The 18,142-nt window shown below is 44.3% G+C and overlaps 2 protein-coding genes and 1 long non-coding RNA gene across 8 annotated transcripts in view; 1 reads left to right on the forward strand and 2 right to left on the reverse strand.

Annotated features, from left to right (window-relative positions):
- LOC144003868 (transmembrane protein 88-like) overlaps positions 1 to 1,946 on the forward strand; it is a 4,446-nt gene extending 2,500 nt beyond the window's left edge. The window contains exon 3 of the mRNA XM_077500514.1: positions 1,545 to 1,946. Within this exon, the coding sequence (XP_077356640.1) occupies positions 1,545 to 1,826 (282 nt within the window). The 3' untranslated portion in view covers positions 1,827 to 1,946. The remainder of the gene's footprint in view (positions 1 to 1,544) is intronic.
- The window catches only part of LOC144003869 (uncharacterized), a 5,986-nt gene extending 2,937 nt beyond the window's left edge, over positions 1 to 3,049 (reverse strand). The window contains exons 1-3 of one of the 3 annotated variants that reach the window (XR_013279107.1): positions 2,985 to 3,049; positions 2,837 to 2,899; positions 1 to 1,771 (exon numbers count right to left, since the gene is read on the reverse strand). The exon at positions 1 to 1,771 is cut by the window's left edge and continues 1,490 nt beyond it. This is a non-coding gene — a long non-coding RNA (uncharacterized LOC144003869). Of the gene's footprint in view, positions 1,772 to 2,836 lie in introns of all 3 variants that reach the window. The other 2 variants (XR_013279105.1, XR_013279106.1) reach the window with 2 other exon arrangements.
- Positions 3,050 to 3,358: 309 nt separating this feature from the next.
- col4a6 (collagen, type IV, alpha 6) overlaps positions 3,359 to 18,142 on the reverse strand; it is a 50,049-nt gene continuing 35,265 nt past the window's right edge. Inside the window, exons 16-50 of one of the 4 annotated variants that reach the window (XM_077500509.1) lie at positions 18,090 to 18,134; positions 17,929 to 17,982; positions 17,752 to 17,821; positions 17,553 to 17,663; positions 17,307 to 17,468; positions 16,998 to 17,048; positions 16,124 to 16,210; positions 15,892 to 16,049; positions 15,543 to 15,725; positions 15,288 to 15,471; positions 13,116 to 13,160; positions 12,758 to 12,829; positions 12,484 to 12,591; positions 11,020 to 11,238; positions 10,798 to 10,956; positions 9,435 to 9,605; positions 9,214 to 9,357; positions 8,993 to 9,112; positions 8,733 to 8,914; positions 8,514 to 8,577; positions 8,365 to 8,439; positions 8,180 to 8,287; positions 7,963 to 8,070; positions 7,823 to 7,894; positions 7,596 to 7,715; positions 7,405 to 7,521; positions 7,172 to 7,333; positions 6,988 to 7,086; positions 6,733 to 6,885; positions 6,481 to 6,597; positions 6,228 to 6,419; positions 5,991 to 6,162; positions 5,794 to 5,908; positions 4,841 to 5,148; positions 3,359 to 4,768 (exon numbers count right to left, since the gene is read on the reverse strand). In XM_077500509.1, coding sequence (XP_077356635.1) covers positions 4,888 to 5,148; positions 5,794 to 5,908; positions 5,991 to 6,162; positions 6,228 to 6,419; positions 6,481 to 6,597; positions 6,733 to 6,885; positions 6,988 to 7,086; positions 7,172 to 7,333; positions 7,405 to 7,521; positions 7,596 to 7,715; positions 7,823 to 7,894; positions 7,963 to 8,070; positions 8,180 to 8,287; positions 8,365 to 8,439; positions 8,514 to 8,577; positions 8,733 to 8,914; positions 8,993 to 9,112; positions 9,214 to 9,357; positions 9,435 to 9,605; positions 10,798 to 10,956; positions 11,020 to 11,238; positions 12,484 to 12,591; positions 12,758 to 12,829; positions 13,116 to 13,160; positions 15,288 to 15,471; positions 15,543 to 15,725; positions 15,892 to 16,049; positions 16,124 to 16,210; positions 16,998 to 17,048; positions 17,307 to 17,468; positions 17,553 to 17,663; positions 17,752 to 17,821; positions 17,929 to 17,982; positions 18,090 to 18,134 — 4,260 coding nt within the window. In that variant the 3' untranslated portion in view covers positions 3,359 to 4,768; positions 4,841 to 4,887. Of the gene's footprint in view, positions 5,149 to 5,793; positions 5,909 to 5,990; positions 6,163 to 6,227; positions 6,420 to 6,480; positions 6,598 to 6,732; positions 6,886 to 6,987; positions 7,087 to 7,171; positions 7,334 to 7,404; positions 7,522 to 7,595; positions 7,716 to 7,822; positions 7,895 to 7,962; positions 8,071 to 8,179; positions 8,288 to 8,364; positions 8,440 to 8,513; positions 8,578 to 8,732; positions 8,915 to 8,992; positions 9,113 to 9,213; positions 9,358 to 9,434; positions 9,606 to 10,797; positions 10,957 to 11,019; positions 11,239 to 12,483; positions 12,592 to 12,757; positions 12,830 to 13,115; positions 13,161 to 15,287; positions 15,472 to 15,542; positions 15,726 to 15,891; positions 16,050 to 16,123; positions 16,211 to 16,997; positions 17,049 to 17,306; positions 17,469 to 17,552; positions 17,664 to 17,751; positions 17,822 to 17,928; positions 17,983 to 18,089; positions 18,135 to 18,142 lie in introns of all 4 variants that reach the window. The other 3 variants (XM_077500508.1, XM_077500511.1, XM_077500510.1) reach the window with 3 other exon arrangements.

Here is an 18,142-nt window from a genome sequence, read left to right on the forward strand (position 1 = left end):
CATCACAATCTTAAAAGGATTCTTGGGAACAGGAACAGATACGCACAAGACCAGCAGGCCAGTAAGCATTAGTCAAGACAGGCTCAGTATGTGGTCACGGTTCAGTGACTTCTAATACAATGGCCTTTAATGAGTGGATTTTCCTTCTATGCTCGTCTACAATCTCATAATGAGACTTATGTCAGAGCAGCTTAGTGGGGGATTAAGGCAGATGTGGCAAAGAGTGTTGGGAAGGGGTTATCATTAGTGTACCTGGTGGTGACGTTCCCCTCGTTCCTCTCCACCCTTGATACTTGGGATACTTGACTATGAGCCATGTAGCCGCCCCTGGTCCACATGCAAATGAGAGAAAAAAAAAAAAAAAAAAGACAAACTCGACTGGTGCAAAACATCTGTCACCATGAAACTAAACAGTCAAACAAAATAGTAAACAAACTAGAAAATAAACATGAAAATACAGTCAATACAAAACAATGCACAGTGAAATCCAAATGACAAAAAATAATTCAGGACTCCGACACGAATAAACTACTCCTCGCTCCGTTCATCGACGATGCTAATCATACCACGATGTTGAAAATCCAAAACGGAGCCGATAAGCGCGTGCCTGCGTATTCATTCATAAAAGTCTCGATGACGACCCTTCTGTGCGCCACTTGAAAGGTTCACCTGGTCAGCTTACGGGGGAAATTAGTTGTATAAGAAAAGTGATAAATTGCACAAAATAAATGAAATACTTTTGCCAAAAAAAAGGGGTGGGGCAGTTGCAAGCCATTTTTCAGCAGTAAAAAGTTCATGTTTTTTCCAGAATTAATTCGATAACTTCATTATTTTTCATTAATACCATTAAAATAAATTTTTCCCCACTGTCCTGAGGTAATGAGTAATCATGGCTCAGTTTGCTGACCAAACAGAAAACAGGTGTGCTGTGATTGGTCGTTACCTACTTCCTCAGCACAGGTGATGTCATCTTCAGTCAACAGCAAGTGTAAATATTAGTTTTTAAAATGGTATTAATTATACTGTACATAAAAATAACAAAGTTATCAAATTAATTTGGGACAAAATATTAACTTTACTACTAAAAATGGCTCAATGAGTCAAGTACCCCTTTAAAAGCCTTTATTCGCAGCCGGTTTAGCTCTGGAGAACACTAAACCAACTGTATGTAAATAGGCTTGCACAAGACAATATTCAACAAAGCCTTCCTGTAACCACTTTTACATTTTTCTGAAGCCCTGCATCTTCCCTCCTCATGCGTGTTTTGAGTGTCCCACTGTAAGAAACGTAATTCCCCACGCCGACGCTGCCCCCACAAGCTGATTGATGCCTCACGTCCACTCCCGACATTCTCCTCCGTCATGTCACGAGGCGATAAGGATGATTCAGTCCTGCTGTCTCCTCTCAAATTCCCTCTTTTGTTTACACTTGCCACCATTGAACCTTTGGCTTGAGTGAGGAAAACTGTGGAAAGAAACTGTTCTTGTTTTCATGTTCATGGCCACATGTCCCATTACTCATAGACACTATCTCCACTTTGTAAGGTGCGCCCTAACGGGACCAGCATGTACTGCTCCAACCTGCTAACGGACGGGGGCTGCGTGGCTCTGCTGGTGGTGGGCTTCCTCCTGTTGACACCTCTGCTGGTGCTGGCGTTGGCCGCCTACTGCCGCCTGGCTCGACACCTCCAGCTGGGCCTGTGTTTCATCCCGTACAGCCGAGCCGTGTACAAGAACCTGCCGGCCGCTCAACATCGTGGGCTGGGGGGCTGCTGCGGGGGCCGGGCCGGGGCGGGCGGCGGGGGCAAGGGAAAGGTATGGGTATGAAAGTTTTGTTTTTCCACTAAATATCGAGTAGTGAACATGGGTACATGAAGACAATGTCTGCTCCTCATCGAGGTACAGTATAACAGTATTTGTTCAATTGCATAAATCATATGCACACAATGCATGCGTTTTTGTGTTGTATATATATCAGATCGCACTGACAATTTCATCCAAAACATGGACATAAAATAATAATAATAAGTTTTAAAAAGGCTGTAGTAATACATTCTAAATAGGGATTCTCAACCGATACACCAATAATTTAGAGGTGCCGATGTCGATAACCGATAAGCCGATAATTGTTTGCAAAATTAACTTGAACGCTTTCGATTCCTACTAGAAGTCTAACAAATACATTGAAACATTGTATAAACTTTGCACAATGTTTCAATTTATGTAAAGCACAATGAAGCTGAATTTTATTGATATGAGCCCCAACCACAACAGACCAACGTGGCATGTCTATAATTATTGCTGGATTTCTTTATCATCTGGTTTATCCGTATGAAATCAAATTGCCGATAATTATTGGCAGATTTCTCTATTATCTGGTTTATCTGTAAATGGGTCGATAATTATCGGCCACCGATATCGATATCGTGCATCCCTAATTCCGAAAGTTCATGTAAAGTAGGCTTTAAAAAATATGTATACTTTTTTAAAAAGGCCATTTATTTTAAGGATTTTTAAAATAAAACCATGTCTAGTAAGAATTTAAAAAGTCCAAGTCCAGTACGAATTTTTAAAAACTTAATTTTAAAAATAACACCAGGCCTATAAGAGAAGAGAGAGAGAAAAACAAAAAAAACAAAAAAACACTTGGTGGCGACAGCCCCCTTGGGGAGCTGCAGGGCGGTGCACGAGAGAAATTAATGTTCAACTTCAGTTCATGTGTTTCTGTTTTAAAACAAAAATCAAACCAGTCATTTTGCTGTTTTTAACATTTGTTTCCAAACGTAACATCCAAGGAGCAAGCGAGACACGGATCCAGTTTTTTTTTTCGCACTCACCGATTTTGCTCTTTAAATCCTCCAAACCAAGCGAGTTCGACAGTTTGGGCGCAGAGATGTCTCCTACAAGGTACCATTCAGCTAGAGTTTCATACCAAGCAAGGCAAAGACAATACTGTACAACGAAAGGCAGACGAGAACAGAGTACCTGAAGCTGATTCTCTGACAAGCTCTCACCTCACTTCCTGATTCAATTCCCTCCCTCCAGTATGTGAATCTCAATGGCTGCGCTGGGTCACGTAACCATGTGAGGTCATCACTGTCCAGTACTCTAATTGGTCAATCAGATAGGCAGGTGCAGGGAGAAAATTTAAAGGAACAGTGGCGTGTTTTGCCCCACATACCTGTTGTATCAACAAGGGCACATGCCTTCCATCTCAATTTACACACAAATTGATTTAATCCATTTGCAATCTGGGCCTGTTTGGCTGAACACAAAGCTGATATTCTGTTGCATGTGTCACACATTGATAACGTTCCAAATGTGATGGCGTGAGCAGAGAAAAGTATACACACATCTCATGATTTTCTTTGGTTCTGGTCCTCTTTGAGGAAAACCACATTTATTTTCCCATCATGGCTGACACTGGATGCATAACATATTCAATGAATCATCAGAGTGAATAATTTTCCATGTAGAACACTCCGAAAGGCCTTTTATTCCCTTCTAATTTTAATGTACATGTTGTCTGCCCATTCCTCTTATCCCAGTAAATAAAACACAATGGATAGTATCATGTTTCAGGTAACATAATAATTACATTTTAGATTACAAAACAACAAACGACAGAGCTATAGACATGTGGTCATAGTGGTTCTAAAGTCCCAGAGCTTTCACCATCCAGGGATTCATTTTATTCTTATTTATTTATATATTTGGAAATTCAGCAGTCCATTCTTAATGCATGTTCAAAAGCAGAAATTCTTATCCTATCCAAAGACAATTACAGAAATACTTAGAAAATAAAAACAAACAACAAGAAAGCAATAAAAGCATTTGTGAGGGGGGAAATGCAGGGAAATGCAGTAAAAACTATGTACACAGCAATAATAAACATTCTATCAGACAAGCATGTGTTGTGTTGGATTACTTAGTCAGCACAAAAAGTGAAAACAAAAGGGTTTTCAGCCCGGGAAGTGGTTTGATTTGTCATATTTATTCCAAAACATTGTCAGTGCAAAATATATGAAACGTGGCCTCATTCAAGTCATCCAGAACTGGTGTTGTTAGCTGTGCGAGGGAATTTGTGGAAAAATGCTGCTTTGATTTATGCAGCTCCTAGTAGCACCGGTGAAAACAACAAAAACAACATGCATGCCGACTAAAAACAACCCTTTTTTTTTTTTTTTTAACTGAAGCACCGGAAATGTAACAAGAAGTGAATGTTCTGCGTCGTTACATTTGTTGTTGTTAAAACTGCAGGGGGCAGCCTGACAGAAAAGAATCGGGGCACGCTTCTCCCAAATAATACTGTCACCACAATCGCATGAAAATTTAGGATTATTTGTTTTTTTTGCATTTGATGAAAGCATGCATATAGTTAAGTATACATGAATGTTAGCCAGTCATTTAAAAAAAAAAACAAAAAAAAAAAACAGGAAAAGCTGAAACGGTTGAACTATTGTGATGTTTATTTCACCACAAAGTTTTTTGTTTTTTTGCATGTGCTGCAGTTAAATCAGCTCAGAGGCAAACTCGAATTTTAGGAGTCAACCACGCCTAACGCGGCATGGCGCATTACGGAAGGGTCGGCACGCTCTGAGGTAGCCGAGAATGATTCCCGCCCCCAAACAATGCAAACAGGAGCAAAGACATACACAACAGGAAACACATAGCACCATTGTCAGTGATAATCTAGAGGAGAGCGGAACCTTCCTCTCATCTTTTCATCCCTCGCATTCATTCGGAAAGTGGATGACACGTAAAAACCACTGTGAATCAGAGGAGGCTCATTTTCAGTCACATGTTCTTGCTTTTATAGATTTCCTTTCCCATCACCTCACCTTCCATCAATTCCTCTTTTTCTTTCCTCCCCACTCGTCCACTCTTCTTACAAGACCTTGCTGCACACTTGGCAGCGGCTGACCTTGGAGCGCTCTTGGCCTCCCTTCAAGGTCTCCTGCGACGGTGAGTAGAAGAACTCTTGGTTGGGATCCACCGTGGTCAGCCAGAAGCTGTAACTGCTGGCGAAGTAATGGCACGTCCCCTTGGCACCGTTGCACTCAATGAACGGCGTCGCCCGGAAATCCTCTAGGCACGAGCCGGGGGACACCAGCGACTGGCCGCCGCCTTCGGCCCCAGCCGCTGTGTGCTGAATTGAGACAAACACTTTGTTTTGAAACAATCTCAAACTTAGTTTGGAGTTGAAGTGACACAATTTTAATTTAAGTCATTCACTCCCAGCAGGCATTTTCACTGAAGCAACCACCTTTGCTCCGGGCTGTTTTACTGGATTTTGACTGATTTTGCAAAGTCTGCAGGACCTTGTGTTTCATTGCTATAAAAACATGGAGCCTACCAAAAGAAAGATAAGTCTCTTCTTTCATCAAGAAAAAAAAAAGTATATTTGTATCTGATTCCACTTTGCAGCGATTAACATTAGAATTTAACTAAGTTTCATCAATATTCACATTCCTGGTGAAAACACTGTCAAAAAGAACTTGTTGCAACATGGCCCTGCTGCCATCTGGCCGTTTTTTGTAATAACTACCATTGCTTTAAGCCACCTCTTCATGTCAGAAGCATCATCAAATCCTTCTGCATGCTCTTGCATTAAAAAAAAAAAAAAAAGTAAAAAAAAGTGTACATACCTTTTTGAGAGTGAATGAGTTAATATCTATGCAAGTGTCGGAGGAGCTAAGTTTAGACTTCACCACATTAATATTGTTTCCTGCTGAAATAATTTGTAAGCAATTTATTTTTCAGGCTAATGTTGAAAAAGGACACAAATACTTACCATGAGGAAGGAGTAGCCTATCCAGAGACTCCTCCAGCGAGGAGGGCAGGTGGGGATGGTCAAGTCCTGACTGTGGACCGCCACCGCCTGAGATGGCGCCTCGCAGACCGAACACCTGGGCACCAAAAACAAGTTTCAAATCAAAGGAGTGCTGAATACCCGAAGTCCACACACGGTGCTGGAAAAGTGCTCAATACCTGCTGATGTAAGGCCGAATCTGACTGTGGGCCACGGGCATCATGGGAATGGGCGCAGTGGTGGACAGCCAGTAAGATTTGTCGTTGCGGCTGGCGTAGTAGCACACCTCGTTGGGGGAGCAGTAGAGGAAAGGAATGGTGCTGAACCTGGGGAGACAGGACCCCGGCTGACCTGGAGACACAAAGACGAGACGCGTCGTTTCCCAGCAAACGTCACCTTGTGACGTGTTTTCATACCGAGGTCCTGATTGTGCGCCTTCTCTTGACCCTCCACGTAAAGCAAGCTGTATCCGTCCCACAGTTTGGCCATGCCCTGCGGACACATGGGAACCTGCGCACTCTGGCTGTGCTTCACCAGAGTGTAGCCAATACTGATGCTTCGGCCCACCGAGCCTGGACTACCGGCCCGACCGGCAGCACCGGGAAGGCCTGAAAAAGAAGACGTAAAGGGATTATTTTGCGCAAAATGAGGAAAAGCACAAAAGTAGACCTTGTTCTCCAGTGGGTCCAGGGAAACCAGGAGGTCCGGGATCACCAATTGGTCCAGGCTGACCAACAGAACCAGGGCGGCCAAGTTTACCAGCAGAACCGGGACGTCCCTTTGGACCTGAGATGAAAAGGAAATGGTGGTACCTTGACTTCAAAATAATTGACCAAGCGACGACTGGATAAAAAAATAAAAAATAAAACAACCCTGACAAAAACCAATAATACCCAATCATCTCATTTTGTAAATATTTACCTGGACGTCCAGGCATTCCGGGCTGACCGGGCCCTCCAGAGAAACCACTGGGTCCAGGGCCACCTGGAGAACCGGCATCTCCAAAGGGTCGTTCATAACGTGGAATTGTCCCGGGTATTGTGATACCGGGGCGACCCTTTGGACCCGCAGGACCTGGGCAGGTGGGCAGGGCAGGGCAAGACATGAATGTTTCATTGTAACGACTAAAGTCTCATTCTTGCTTGCTCCGAAATGGTGAAGTTTCAAGTCACCTACCTCGGAAACCCTTGGCTCCTTTGCCTCCGTAATAGCCAGGGTCACCTGAAAAACCTTTAAGGCCTGGAGATCCGCTGAATCCAGTGTCACCTTGTAGTCCTAGAAAGTAGATTTAATGGTGTAAAAGTGTTCCAAGTGAAAAGAAAAAAAAACAAACAAAACAGAAAAAAATCTCAAAGTCTACCTTTGAAGCCAGGACTGCTGGAGAATCCGGGGCTTCCAGGGATCCCTGGCTCTCCCTTCCTGCCAGGGGTTCCAGGGAAACCCGGGAGCCCAGGATCACCTCTTTCTCCCTGGTCCGTACCTGGACCGGGTGGCCCGGGAAGGCCTGGAGGCCCTGTCAAACCTGGAGAGGAAGAAAGATGACGGTGAGACAGAAAAAAGCTGAGAGCAATGCAATGAAAGACCTGCACTTACCGAACTCTCCATCAAGGCCAGGGAGACCGGGATCTCCCAGTGGCCCAGGGACATCCGAGCCGATTGCAGGACCAGGGAGTCCGGGTCGACCTGGAAATCCTGGGAGCCCAGGACCACCTGACCATGCACATACACAAGTCCGCACCCCATCAAACATGTCCCATGTTTCGCTTTCTTTGAGCTTGTCTCACCTGGCGCTCCTCTTTCTCCCTTCGATCCTGGAAAACCTGGTGCTCCTGAGTAGGAGACGCCTCTCTCACCCTTCAACCCAGGACGACCAGGGGCACCCTGTCGAGTTCCGGCACTCAACCCTGTCACGAAGAAAAATCATTGTACAATTAATAAACAAATTCAACATAAACATCGTTCTTCAGGTTTCTATTCATGCACTCATCCTGCCATTGAAAAAGCGCATTACCGGGTGTCCCAGCAACACCTTTAGCTCCACGAAGGCCATTAAGTCCGTCCAAACCAGGAGCTCCGGGAAGACCTGTAAACACACAAAAATGTGTGTTTAACATTCATGTCTTACTCTGAAACAAATAGTTGTTGTCTGACCTTTAGGTCCGGGACCTCCAGGACCTCCAGGAAAACCAGGGGTTCCATCAGACCCGCTTCTTCCGGGGAAGCCAGACTGACCTTTTGGACCTGGGTAACCAGGTGAACCTGCCAACATGAGCGCATAAACACACTTGTCATTGTCAATGTACATTCTGTATAAGCCAGACGGTCTATGAAGAAGAATTCAAACATGGCAGCCTGTTGCCGCCCCTACCCATGAGTCCAGGCCCTCCAGCTTCTCCAGGTCCCCCCTTGACACCTGGGAAACCAGGACTTCCTGGGAAGCCATCATCACCAGGCGCACCGTTGATGCTACGCCCACCTTGACGAATACAACTTTAGGTCAATCAGTGCGAGGTGATAAAAAGAGTTGTGAGCCGCATCTTTTTCGATTTTTACCTGGAAATCCTGGCTCTCCGCGCTGGCCTTTAAAGCCGGGACCGCCAGGATAGCCATAGAACTCTCCGGGCTGACCTGAGAAATACATAGAAGTAGAGTTTAAAAGAAAACATAGAAACTTTTTTTGTGTGATGTGAAATTGAACTTACCCTTGGTACCGGGGCGGCCAGGCTGTCCAGGATTGCCAGCGAGACCGGGTAAGCCATCATCTCCCTGTAAAGAAAAATAACTAGCTCACTGCCTCAAACTAGTACAATGCTCAGAAAAAGTTAGAGATATTAGATAGAAATCATGAAATTTCTACCTTAACTCCAACATTCCTACCTTTTTGTCAGTCATGTATGTTTATTTTATTCATCTTTCCTTACCCTTGGTCCAGTCGTGCCAGGAAATCCTAGGATACCGGCTTCCCCCTTAGGACCAGGGCCGCCCGAAAATCCTGGCTGCCCGGGGAAACCGGGATCTCCCGGCAGCCCTTTACTCTGTTCAGCAAAACCTGGAAGTCCAGGCAGACCCTGACGACCCGGCGGGCCAGGAAATCCTTTGTCACCTGTGGAAAAACAAGAGCGTTTTGACATGTCTTGGTCCACTCTTGTCGCATGCAAATGGGTAGAAAAGCAAATTATACCTCGGGGTCCGGTGAAGCCAGGAAGGCCACTGCCTCCAGGGGTTCCAGGCTCTCCTCTGCCCGACACCACTGAAGTTGGAGGGCCAGGTGGGCCTGCCGGTCCAGGTAACCCTACCTCACCTAAATAGGAGAAGATGGACATTTGTTTCAAAATAAGCAAAAACCAAAACCAACACTGTTTCGAGCCAAACATCGAGTCATCGTTCTTCAGGACACATTACCTTTCTGTCCAGTATAGCCGGGCGCCCCAGGAAGTCCATCCCGTCCGGGCCCCCCAGGCACTCCTTTTCCGCCAGGAAATCCTGGACTCCCAGGACGTCCTGGTAATCCGGGAAAGCCCGTCACGCCTATGAAACCTGGTTCACCTGTGTAAAGAAAAGAAAAATGACAATGCTGCGTGTGTTATCTTAAACTAAGCGTGATGTCGTCAGCTTCACCGTACCCTTCCGTCCTGGTATTCCTGGCAATCCTTCCCTTGTTCCTGGTCCTGGAGGCCCAGGGGGTCCCCTTGACCCGGGTGAGCCCGGCGTACCGGGTAGTCCTGGGGTGCCCTTCATACCAGCAGGCCCTGGGAAACCTGGGTCTCCTCTCTCTCCCTTTCGACCAGGAAAACCTGGTGGAGGATGGAAGATGTGACATTATTATATTGTATGAATATTATTGAAGGGGAGGGGGGGCGGAGTAGAGGATGAAGCAGCATTCAGAAACACATTATTATTTATAAAAGCCTGTCAAAAACACTCTTCATAACTAATGTAACTATGAACTGAGTGGAAATGTGTTTTACATTTTCTGACAGGCTTATCAAATAAACTCACCTTCAACGAAATTATCTCTTAGAATTCTTGCATACACGCAGATTGTGAATACACAGCACAAGCACACATTGCATAGTATGGCTGCAATTGCACTCTGATTGGAAAATAGGAAAATACACCCTTATTATGATCTGGAATATTGATTGGGAAAAAAAGAACAAATTTGATTATATCAGATTTCATTGCAATTTTTTTAGTGCAATTCCAGACTAAATTAGCGTTTTCAAACCACCAATGAGTAACTAAATTCTATGATCCGATTCTTAAAAAAAAGAATTTTCAAGATGTCCACTGGATGAGTGGTACGTGATGAAAATGTCCTCCTTTTTTAAGAATGAAGCCTTGTTGAGTTTGTGGTCACACAAGCCTAGTGCAAAGAAATGACAGATGACACTTGAATGTGTCAATGGCACTACAAATGTTAGTGCTAGATGCACAAGGACGGTTGGAAAGAACAACACTCCCAAATGTCTCGCAGCTAAAATGTCCACAAAGTCAGCACAAAGCAAACGTTTGTCATGGAATGGTCAATCCATCCAGTATTCATGGACATTTTGAGCCGGAATTATGGATGTGCAGGCCGACGATGGAAGCAGCAAAAGATGGAGCGGATGCGACTATCGATGGGTAAATATGCGGAAAAGGGGGAGTATCTCACCTTGACAGCCTATATGGAACGAGCCAACACCAAGAGGAAACAGGTGGAGGGATGAAAGGATGAATGGAGATGATGATGATGGCGGTATGTGGGAAGGAGGGAAAAGGTGGGAGGAAGAAAGACAGAAGACGTGGGAATATAAAAGCAAAGAGAGGGAGAGAATCTTTCGGGTGAGTTTAAACACAACACAACGTGTGCCATGAAGTCTGGTTCAAAAATGGAGAGAATGAAGAAAGGTGACAATTTCAAAGTAAACAATCATATTATTTGCTTCTCTTCCTTCTTGCATTTAACATGGCGGATTTAATAACACGAAGCATTTCCCTCACCTGGTGAGCCGCTTAGGCCCTTGCTGCCATCGATTCCTGGTGGACCGGGGACTTCAATGGTTGGGTCTCTTGGGGGTCCGGGAGAACCAGGAAGTCCAGGAAAACCATCGACTCCACGCTCCCCCTTAAGCCCGGGAACACCCGTGCGCCCATCGAATCCTGATCAACACAAAGTGGTCATTGAGGTATTCGTGTGACTATAGCGCCATCAACATGACGCACCGGGTGATCCAGGCCCTCCTGGTGTCCCAGGCTGGCCCTTGTCTCCAGGGCTTCCGGGAAAACCATCCCGTCCTGGAGGCCCCCCTGTGGCTCCCAGGACTTCTCCAGGCTGGCCTTTGACGCCAGGGCGTCCTGGGATACCATCCTTCCCCCTGGCACCGTCATAACTCTGTCCTGGGACACCGGGAACGCCGCTATCCCCTCTGGGTCCAGGGAAACCTGAGAGATGAAGCAAGATCAATTTATTTCCTGGTCCAATCAGAAATGGGATTTAAACAGTCTTCGGTTTAGGACGGGACCGACATACAAATATCATGTGGTACAATAAAACTCATTCACTGCCATTTTGTATCCATGACCTAGAATTTTTTTTTCATATAAATCAGAATCAGCTTTATTTTTCTTTAACTTTTCTTTACAATATGTTCTATGCTTTCCCACTAGTCTAAACGCGGTATTCTGATTAACATTGCATTTGTGGAATAGTAATGAAGCAGCAAAATCCACACGCTTTTATCCATCTCAGAGGGCGGCCATTTTGCCACTTGCTGTCGACTCAGGTAATGACCAATCACGACTCAGCTTGTGAACAACACGTGACCTAACTCAAAAAAAGGAGTGAGCTGTGATTGGTCAAATTGCAAAACGGCCGCCACCCCTGAGATGGATAAAAATGGTTGGCTTTTGCTGCTAAACTCATATTCCACAAACATGATATTAATCAACATTTAGACTAGTGATAGCCTATGCAACATATTGTAAAGAAAACTTATGGGTTCTCATCCGCTTTAACTCATTCACTCGCAGCAATTTTCACTGAAACAACCCCCTTCGCTCCTGACTGTTTTAATGGATTTTGACTGCTTTTGCAAGGCCCACAGAATACCGTGTTCCATTGCTATTAAAAATAAAAATAAAAAAAAAATAGAGTCTCTTCTTTCATCGGTAAAAATAAATATATATATATATATTTCTATCTGTTTCCGTTTTGCAGCAATTAGCATTAGAATATAGCTAAGTTTCATCATTATTCACAAACCTGTTTAAAACAGTGGGGTTGATCTCTTATACTCTGCTGCCACCTGCTGGTCGTTTTTGTAATAACTACCATTGTATGAAGCATTCTGTTCAGTTCAGAGGCGGCATCAAACATATGTATGCTCTAGCATAAAAAAAAAAAAAAGTATATATATACACGTTTTCGGGAGCATGGTAATACTTAAAATAGAACGTATTTATACGTTTTTGGGAGCAAATGAGTTAAGGGGGAGCACAGCTTGAACCTGGAAAAAAAACAGCATATATATATATAGCCACATAATGATAGCCATAACAGAATTCAAAGACTTGCACATTGTGAATGTGTAAGTGCAAGTTTACTGTGACTTTGCTACTGCGTTAGCATCAATTAGCGACAGTGACTCTTTTAGTGTAAGAATAACATTTGTTTGACTGGCTGACTACCTTGTGGTCCGGGCTGTCCTCCAAAGCCGGAGTCTCCTCTCTCTCCTTTGCCACCATCAAATCCTGGACGTCCAGGGCCTCCCGGAAAGCCCGGCTGACCTTTCGGACCTAATTGACACAAACAGCTCCAATGATATTCGGTTGATTGGTATTTAGGTTTCCTTACATTTCTACAATAGATCTTTAGGGGGGAAAAGAAAAAGTAAATGTATGGAAAATAAGATGTACAAAAATAATAATACAAATAATAATAATAATTATTATTTCTTTTTACCTGGTCGTCCAGGTATACCGGGAATACCGGGTAGCCCGACCTCACCGGGAATGGTGCAGGGAAGTACTTGGCCTGGGAGCAGTCAATCACAATTAGGCAGTGGACGAACAGTTCAAGCAGATCCACAAAAAAAATGAGATTTTTAAAAAACACACATTTTTGATGGTGACATGCATGTCCATTCACAGAATTTATGTTGACTTACTGCTGCCTCCATTCACACCATCACTACTTTAAAAACATCTTTTGTCTTTTACTCCCTGCAAGTCATTTAGTGGAGCACTTTGCTCGGCCTTTGGGAATCCACTACTTTCCGCCTGTTACGCTGGCCTGGCTGATGAAAAAGTTCATTACCCACCCGTTCCCTCTTCGCTGTCAATAACCTCTTCGCAGCTGTTTTCACCTGGACAGATGCACGTGCACAAGGACGTCAGCAGGACAGAGCGATGGACGGATGGGTGGAAATGGAGAGGAAGACAGAAAGAGAGAGGTCGAAAATTGCAGCAAACAAAGCCAGTCGGAGTCATTTGCATGCGCCAAATCTTGTTCATCAAACAAAACATCAGCAAAATCAGCAATCAGTTCCATTGGATGATTTAAGGCTCATCTGGTTAAGGCAAAAGCACATTAACACGCTCGTTCAAATGCTTCCAAACCGATTATTGCACTTATCGCAAGAGCAATTTGACGCTTGTCTCTTTGCTCTCACCTGTGACAATAACCTTTCATATTAAAGAGCACAAACATGGGTTGTTTAGCATTAGCATTGCGCTATGAGAGCACAGAGTCATTTCTGCAGATAGGCAAACTTTGTGTCGTTTGGCCTTGGAGGAGGCAAGAATGTGATCAATTATGGGACTCTTTTAAAACACAGGTGCCAAACTCGTCCGGCCCGCCACAGCATGTTTTGTAGGGAAAGTATAGTCTTGTTTCTTAAACAGCTTCCATGACTTCTAATTTGAAATAAATTATAATTTGTTGTTAAAAATGTACAGAATAATTGGTACAGGGGTAATTTTTCCGCATTAGACAAAAATCTATCAACCATGTATTTATTTTATTATTTGTATATATTTTAAAGCTTTTGCGATGCAAAACATGCATGTGAGCTTTTGTTATTTTAGTCGACTATAAATCTAGAATTTTATTTTTGCCCAAGAAAACATCATTTTATTCATCTAGTTTTAGTCAACAAAAACTGTCGTTTTAGTCTAGTTTTAGTCAGGGCAATCATTTAACCCCTGTATATATATGTATATATATTTTTTATATGTCAGCATAAACTTTTCTCTCATCTTTTTGATGAAAAACAACTTGACACAAAAATACAGTATATGAGCTAGTATATTAGCCATCATGAGTTAGCGTTCGGATTAACATTATTGTTGAAACGTTATAGATGTTGGATTGATATTACGATATTAACTATAATTTCCCTTTTTTTATTTTTTTTTTATTTTTTTTTAATCTTTCACTAATGAATCCACCTCCTGTCTGTCCCATGTGTTTGTGTATGTTGCACTCGCTAGCTGCAGATTTGAAAGTGGGCGTGTCACTATGACAGATCAGCAGATAAGATTTTACAAAATCACATAATTTTCGTCTCGTTTTTGTTCATGAACTAAAATGTCCATAGATTTTAGTCGAGTTTTTATGAAGTGAAGTGCATTCTTGTCTTGTCTTCAATTAGTCGACGAAAATGCATATTGATTTGGTCCCAGTTATTGTTGAGGGTTTTAGTCTAGTCTTTGTCTGAAAAATGTGTGTTGATGAAATTATTTTTGTTTACTTTTCATTGACAAAATTAACACTAATTTGGAGTTGCCATCCTCACGTTCTACACTATATTGAACGTGTATGGCTTAAAAAGGCGGGGCCTGGCCTGGTGAGTGACGTGGGAGTCAGCACATGAGTGTAAAGTATATAACCGGCGAGAGTAAGAACACTAAAAGTAAGTAAATTGCAAGGATAATATTATTATGACTTGATTTGAAATTTATATGATTTTACAGCCCTCTGATGGAAGAGCTTAGCTAAGATGTGGCTCAAAACAAAAACGAGCTTGACACCTCAGTTTTGAATATCATAATAATAGCAATGATTCAGACTCCAAATGGAATTGTTATTCACATCCTCGAAAGCTAAAGAATCACAGTGGCAGTTCAGGTTTTCACGTTCATCATGATGCAACAATCATTGCTCTAATGAAGTGCTTTATCAACAAGAGAGATTATAGAGCAAGTGTAGAAGCTCATTAATGGAGACCATTAATCGTGACGTTAACAGTATGCTGCAGCAGCCGAGGCGGGAAGGGCAGGAAGCTGCTTTCGGGAGAGAAAAATCCGTCCTAGGTTTTCGGACGAGTCCAGGAGGTAGGTGTGTAACCCTCCTTAAAGTGAGCGTGGTTGCTATGGTAACTACTGAAGTAGGTGGAGGGCAACGCTCATGATGGATGTTTGATTCACGGTTCAACCTGTAGGGACAATATGATGCTCACTCACACACACGGATAACGTCAACTACCACTTACCTCTTGGTCCAGGCAAACCTGGCGACCCCGGCAGTCCCGGGAAACCGGGTTCTCCGGGCTCTCCTCGGAAACCGGGCACACCTGCAAAGCCGCCACCGGGCTCGCCAGGTCCTCCGGGCCGACCCTTAACTCCCGGGAAACCGGGGAAACCTTTCTCTCCGTACGTGCCGTAGCCAGCGTCCCCCTGAAGAAGACATTTACATCTCATTATGTTTATCAAGATTTTTTTTTTCCGTTTGTTATTGAATCACTCACTGGGGGACCGGGGCGTCCGGGGAAGCCTGGCGATCCGTCCCTGCCTGGTGTTCCTGTTTCACCAGTGGGTCCTCTGGGTCCGGTTGCTCCGAGCTCTCCCTTCGATCCAGAACCAAAGTCGGTATAGAAAGACGCCCCCTTTTCTCCCTTACGGCCAAAGAAACCACGTTCGCCAGCACGACCCTGAGGGAGGACCACGATTTGGTAGGGATTGGACAAAAAACACATTGAATAGATGAATTCCACTTCCATCCATTCACCAGTGAGCACACATGGACAATTCAGCGAGAGGATATCGTATAAATTTTCAAATAGATTTACAAAGAGAACGGGTTCAAACTGTACTCACAGGAGGTCCCTGAAGGCTGCCAAAGCCAGGTGAGCCCCCATCACCAGCCTCTCCCTTTGGTCCAGGAAAGCCGGGGCTGCCGTTGGGGCCCGGAGGTCCAGGAATCCCGGACAGCCCCGAGGAGCCGCCTCCGATACAGTTGCAGTCACCGGGATCGCCTTGTGGGGTGGAGGACGAGTAGAAGTAAAAGTATCACTTAGAGTTCAAGTGTGTTTTCATGGCTGGTTTGTACCTCGGAAGCCTTTATATCCTGGGGTGCCCGGTGGTCCTTGAGTTCCAGGCAGCCCCGGGATCCCCGGAATGCTGACAACGGGTGAAACTGCAATGACACGCGCACGTTGACTGAGAGTGGATTTAAAAGCAATCGCGAGATTACAAATTTGTTTGGCATTCAGATTTCACACTGTTTGCGAATGTGATCGTCTGCACTGGCTCAGTGAACCAAATGGTAATTGGCAATTAATTCTTACAGTGTATTTTGAATAATGAAATGATGAGTTTACCAGTAAAATGGTGAATAAGCAGCGCAGTGCAGCTTTGAGACACAGTGTGAAATCAGGGTTAGTTTGTTCTCATTGGCCATGGTAGCTTTGACAGGCTTGAACTGCAAGGTTATTTTAAGCAGTAGATTGTTTTCTTATTTCAATATAAAACAGCTTTATATTAAGCATGAACCAAATTCACTGATTTTACTTTGCTATGCTGACAACTAACCTCGTGCCGATCAAGATATGTGTACATTTGGCGTGATTAAGAAAAAAACGTTATGTATTTTGCAATTACTGCATAATTTGCACGAACATAATGAATTCAAACACAAAATGATCCGACATGTCCCTCCTATACTGCAAGTAAAATCAATGAATTATGTTCAGTGGCGACACCCTGTGGCCAAAGATGAGAAAAGCAGCTTGCAGTCAAGAGACCAGTAAGCCAAACTTACCACTACACCTTGCACAGAGTAAAAAGAGTTAAGCTACCGCCTGCTGAAAGTTGAGTTTGCTGGGCTGATTCTTATTGATTTATTCGCCTAGGCAAGCAAAAATATTGCCATGGTGACCATCGCAATATGGCTGCTGCCCAGGGGATACCTGGATTTGACTGACCAGTGGGCCTTTCCACCTCAGGATAGATGACGCAGGGCTCACTGGGTCGGCCTTGGAGGAAGGTAAAGTCAGTCAGCCAGGATTTCGTTCTTGCAGCCGTACTTACAACTGGCTTTCATGGCTTTAATTCATTTGTTTTATGCATAACGCCTGCCTGATGATGATGATGATGATGATGATGATGCATCCCTAACATGAGGTTAATGCAATCATAGAGGTCAAATTGTACAGGGAAAAAACATGCCTAATGTGATCATCACCATCTATGACGGAAGGGAATATTTTTTAACTGGTTCTGGGTCTACATACCGGTGCTGCTCCGAGGCCCAGGAGCTCCGGGAGGCCCTGGGATCCCTGGAAGTCCAGGTGAGCCTGGCAGTCCTTCGGTGCCATAGCCGGGTATGCCAGGGCTACCTTTCTCTCCCTTTGGTCCTGGGGTCCCTGGGAAACCCGATCTGGCGGGACCACCTCCTGACAAGAAATCAGCAAAGACAAGACAGTTTTATCAGAATGACGCTGTACATCAAACTCGTATGGGTTGTCTGAGCACGTTACCTGAACCGTAACCCCCAAGTCCTGGTGGGCCCGGTGGGCCTGGAAACCCAGGAGGTCCTTGGTCACCGGGTGCACCTGGAAGTCCGTTAAAGCCCGGGTTACCTGGTGGTCCTGGAAGCCAAAGAAAGGGCCAAAAACATTTGGAGCACAAACCTCAACAGTCCAAGGATCAGTTTGGATTTCAAGTGTCAGATTTTACCTTGAACAAATGCGCCTGGACCGCCGACATAAGCAGGAGGTCCCGGGAGTCCTGGTTCTCCCTGGTCACCCTAACAGACATTCACCATTGATGGCATTCAGAACAATGATTGAATTGACTGACTCAGACCGGAATGATTAAGAAAGTCACACAAAACAAAAACAGAAAGCCTCCTACCTTGGCTCCACTGTACCCTGGTTGCCCGGGAAATCCTGGAAGGCCTCTGTATCCCTGTGACATAACAGATGTTGGACTTACTGTAGATCAGCCAGAGGTGACAGAATGATTCAAAACAATGTGTGCACGTCATTTTATTTTTTATTTTATTTTAAGTCTACCTGTTGCCCTGGTAGGCCAGGCGGTCCATTAAATCCCGGAGGACCCTGAAGAT

The sequence above is a fragment of the Festucalex cinctus genome, chromosome 16 (genome assembly GCF_051991245.1).
Source record: "Festucalex cinctus isolate MCC-2025b chromosome 16, RoL_Fcin_1.0, whole genome shotgun sequence".
NCBI lineage: Eukaryota > Metazoa > Chordata > Actinopteri > Syngnathiformes > Syngnathidae > Festucalex > Festucalex cinctus.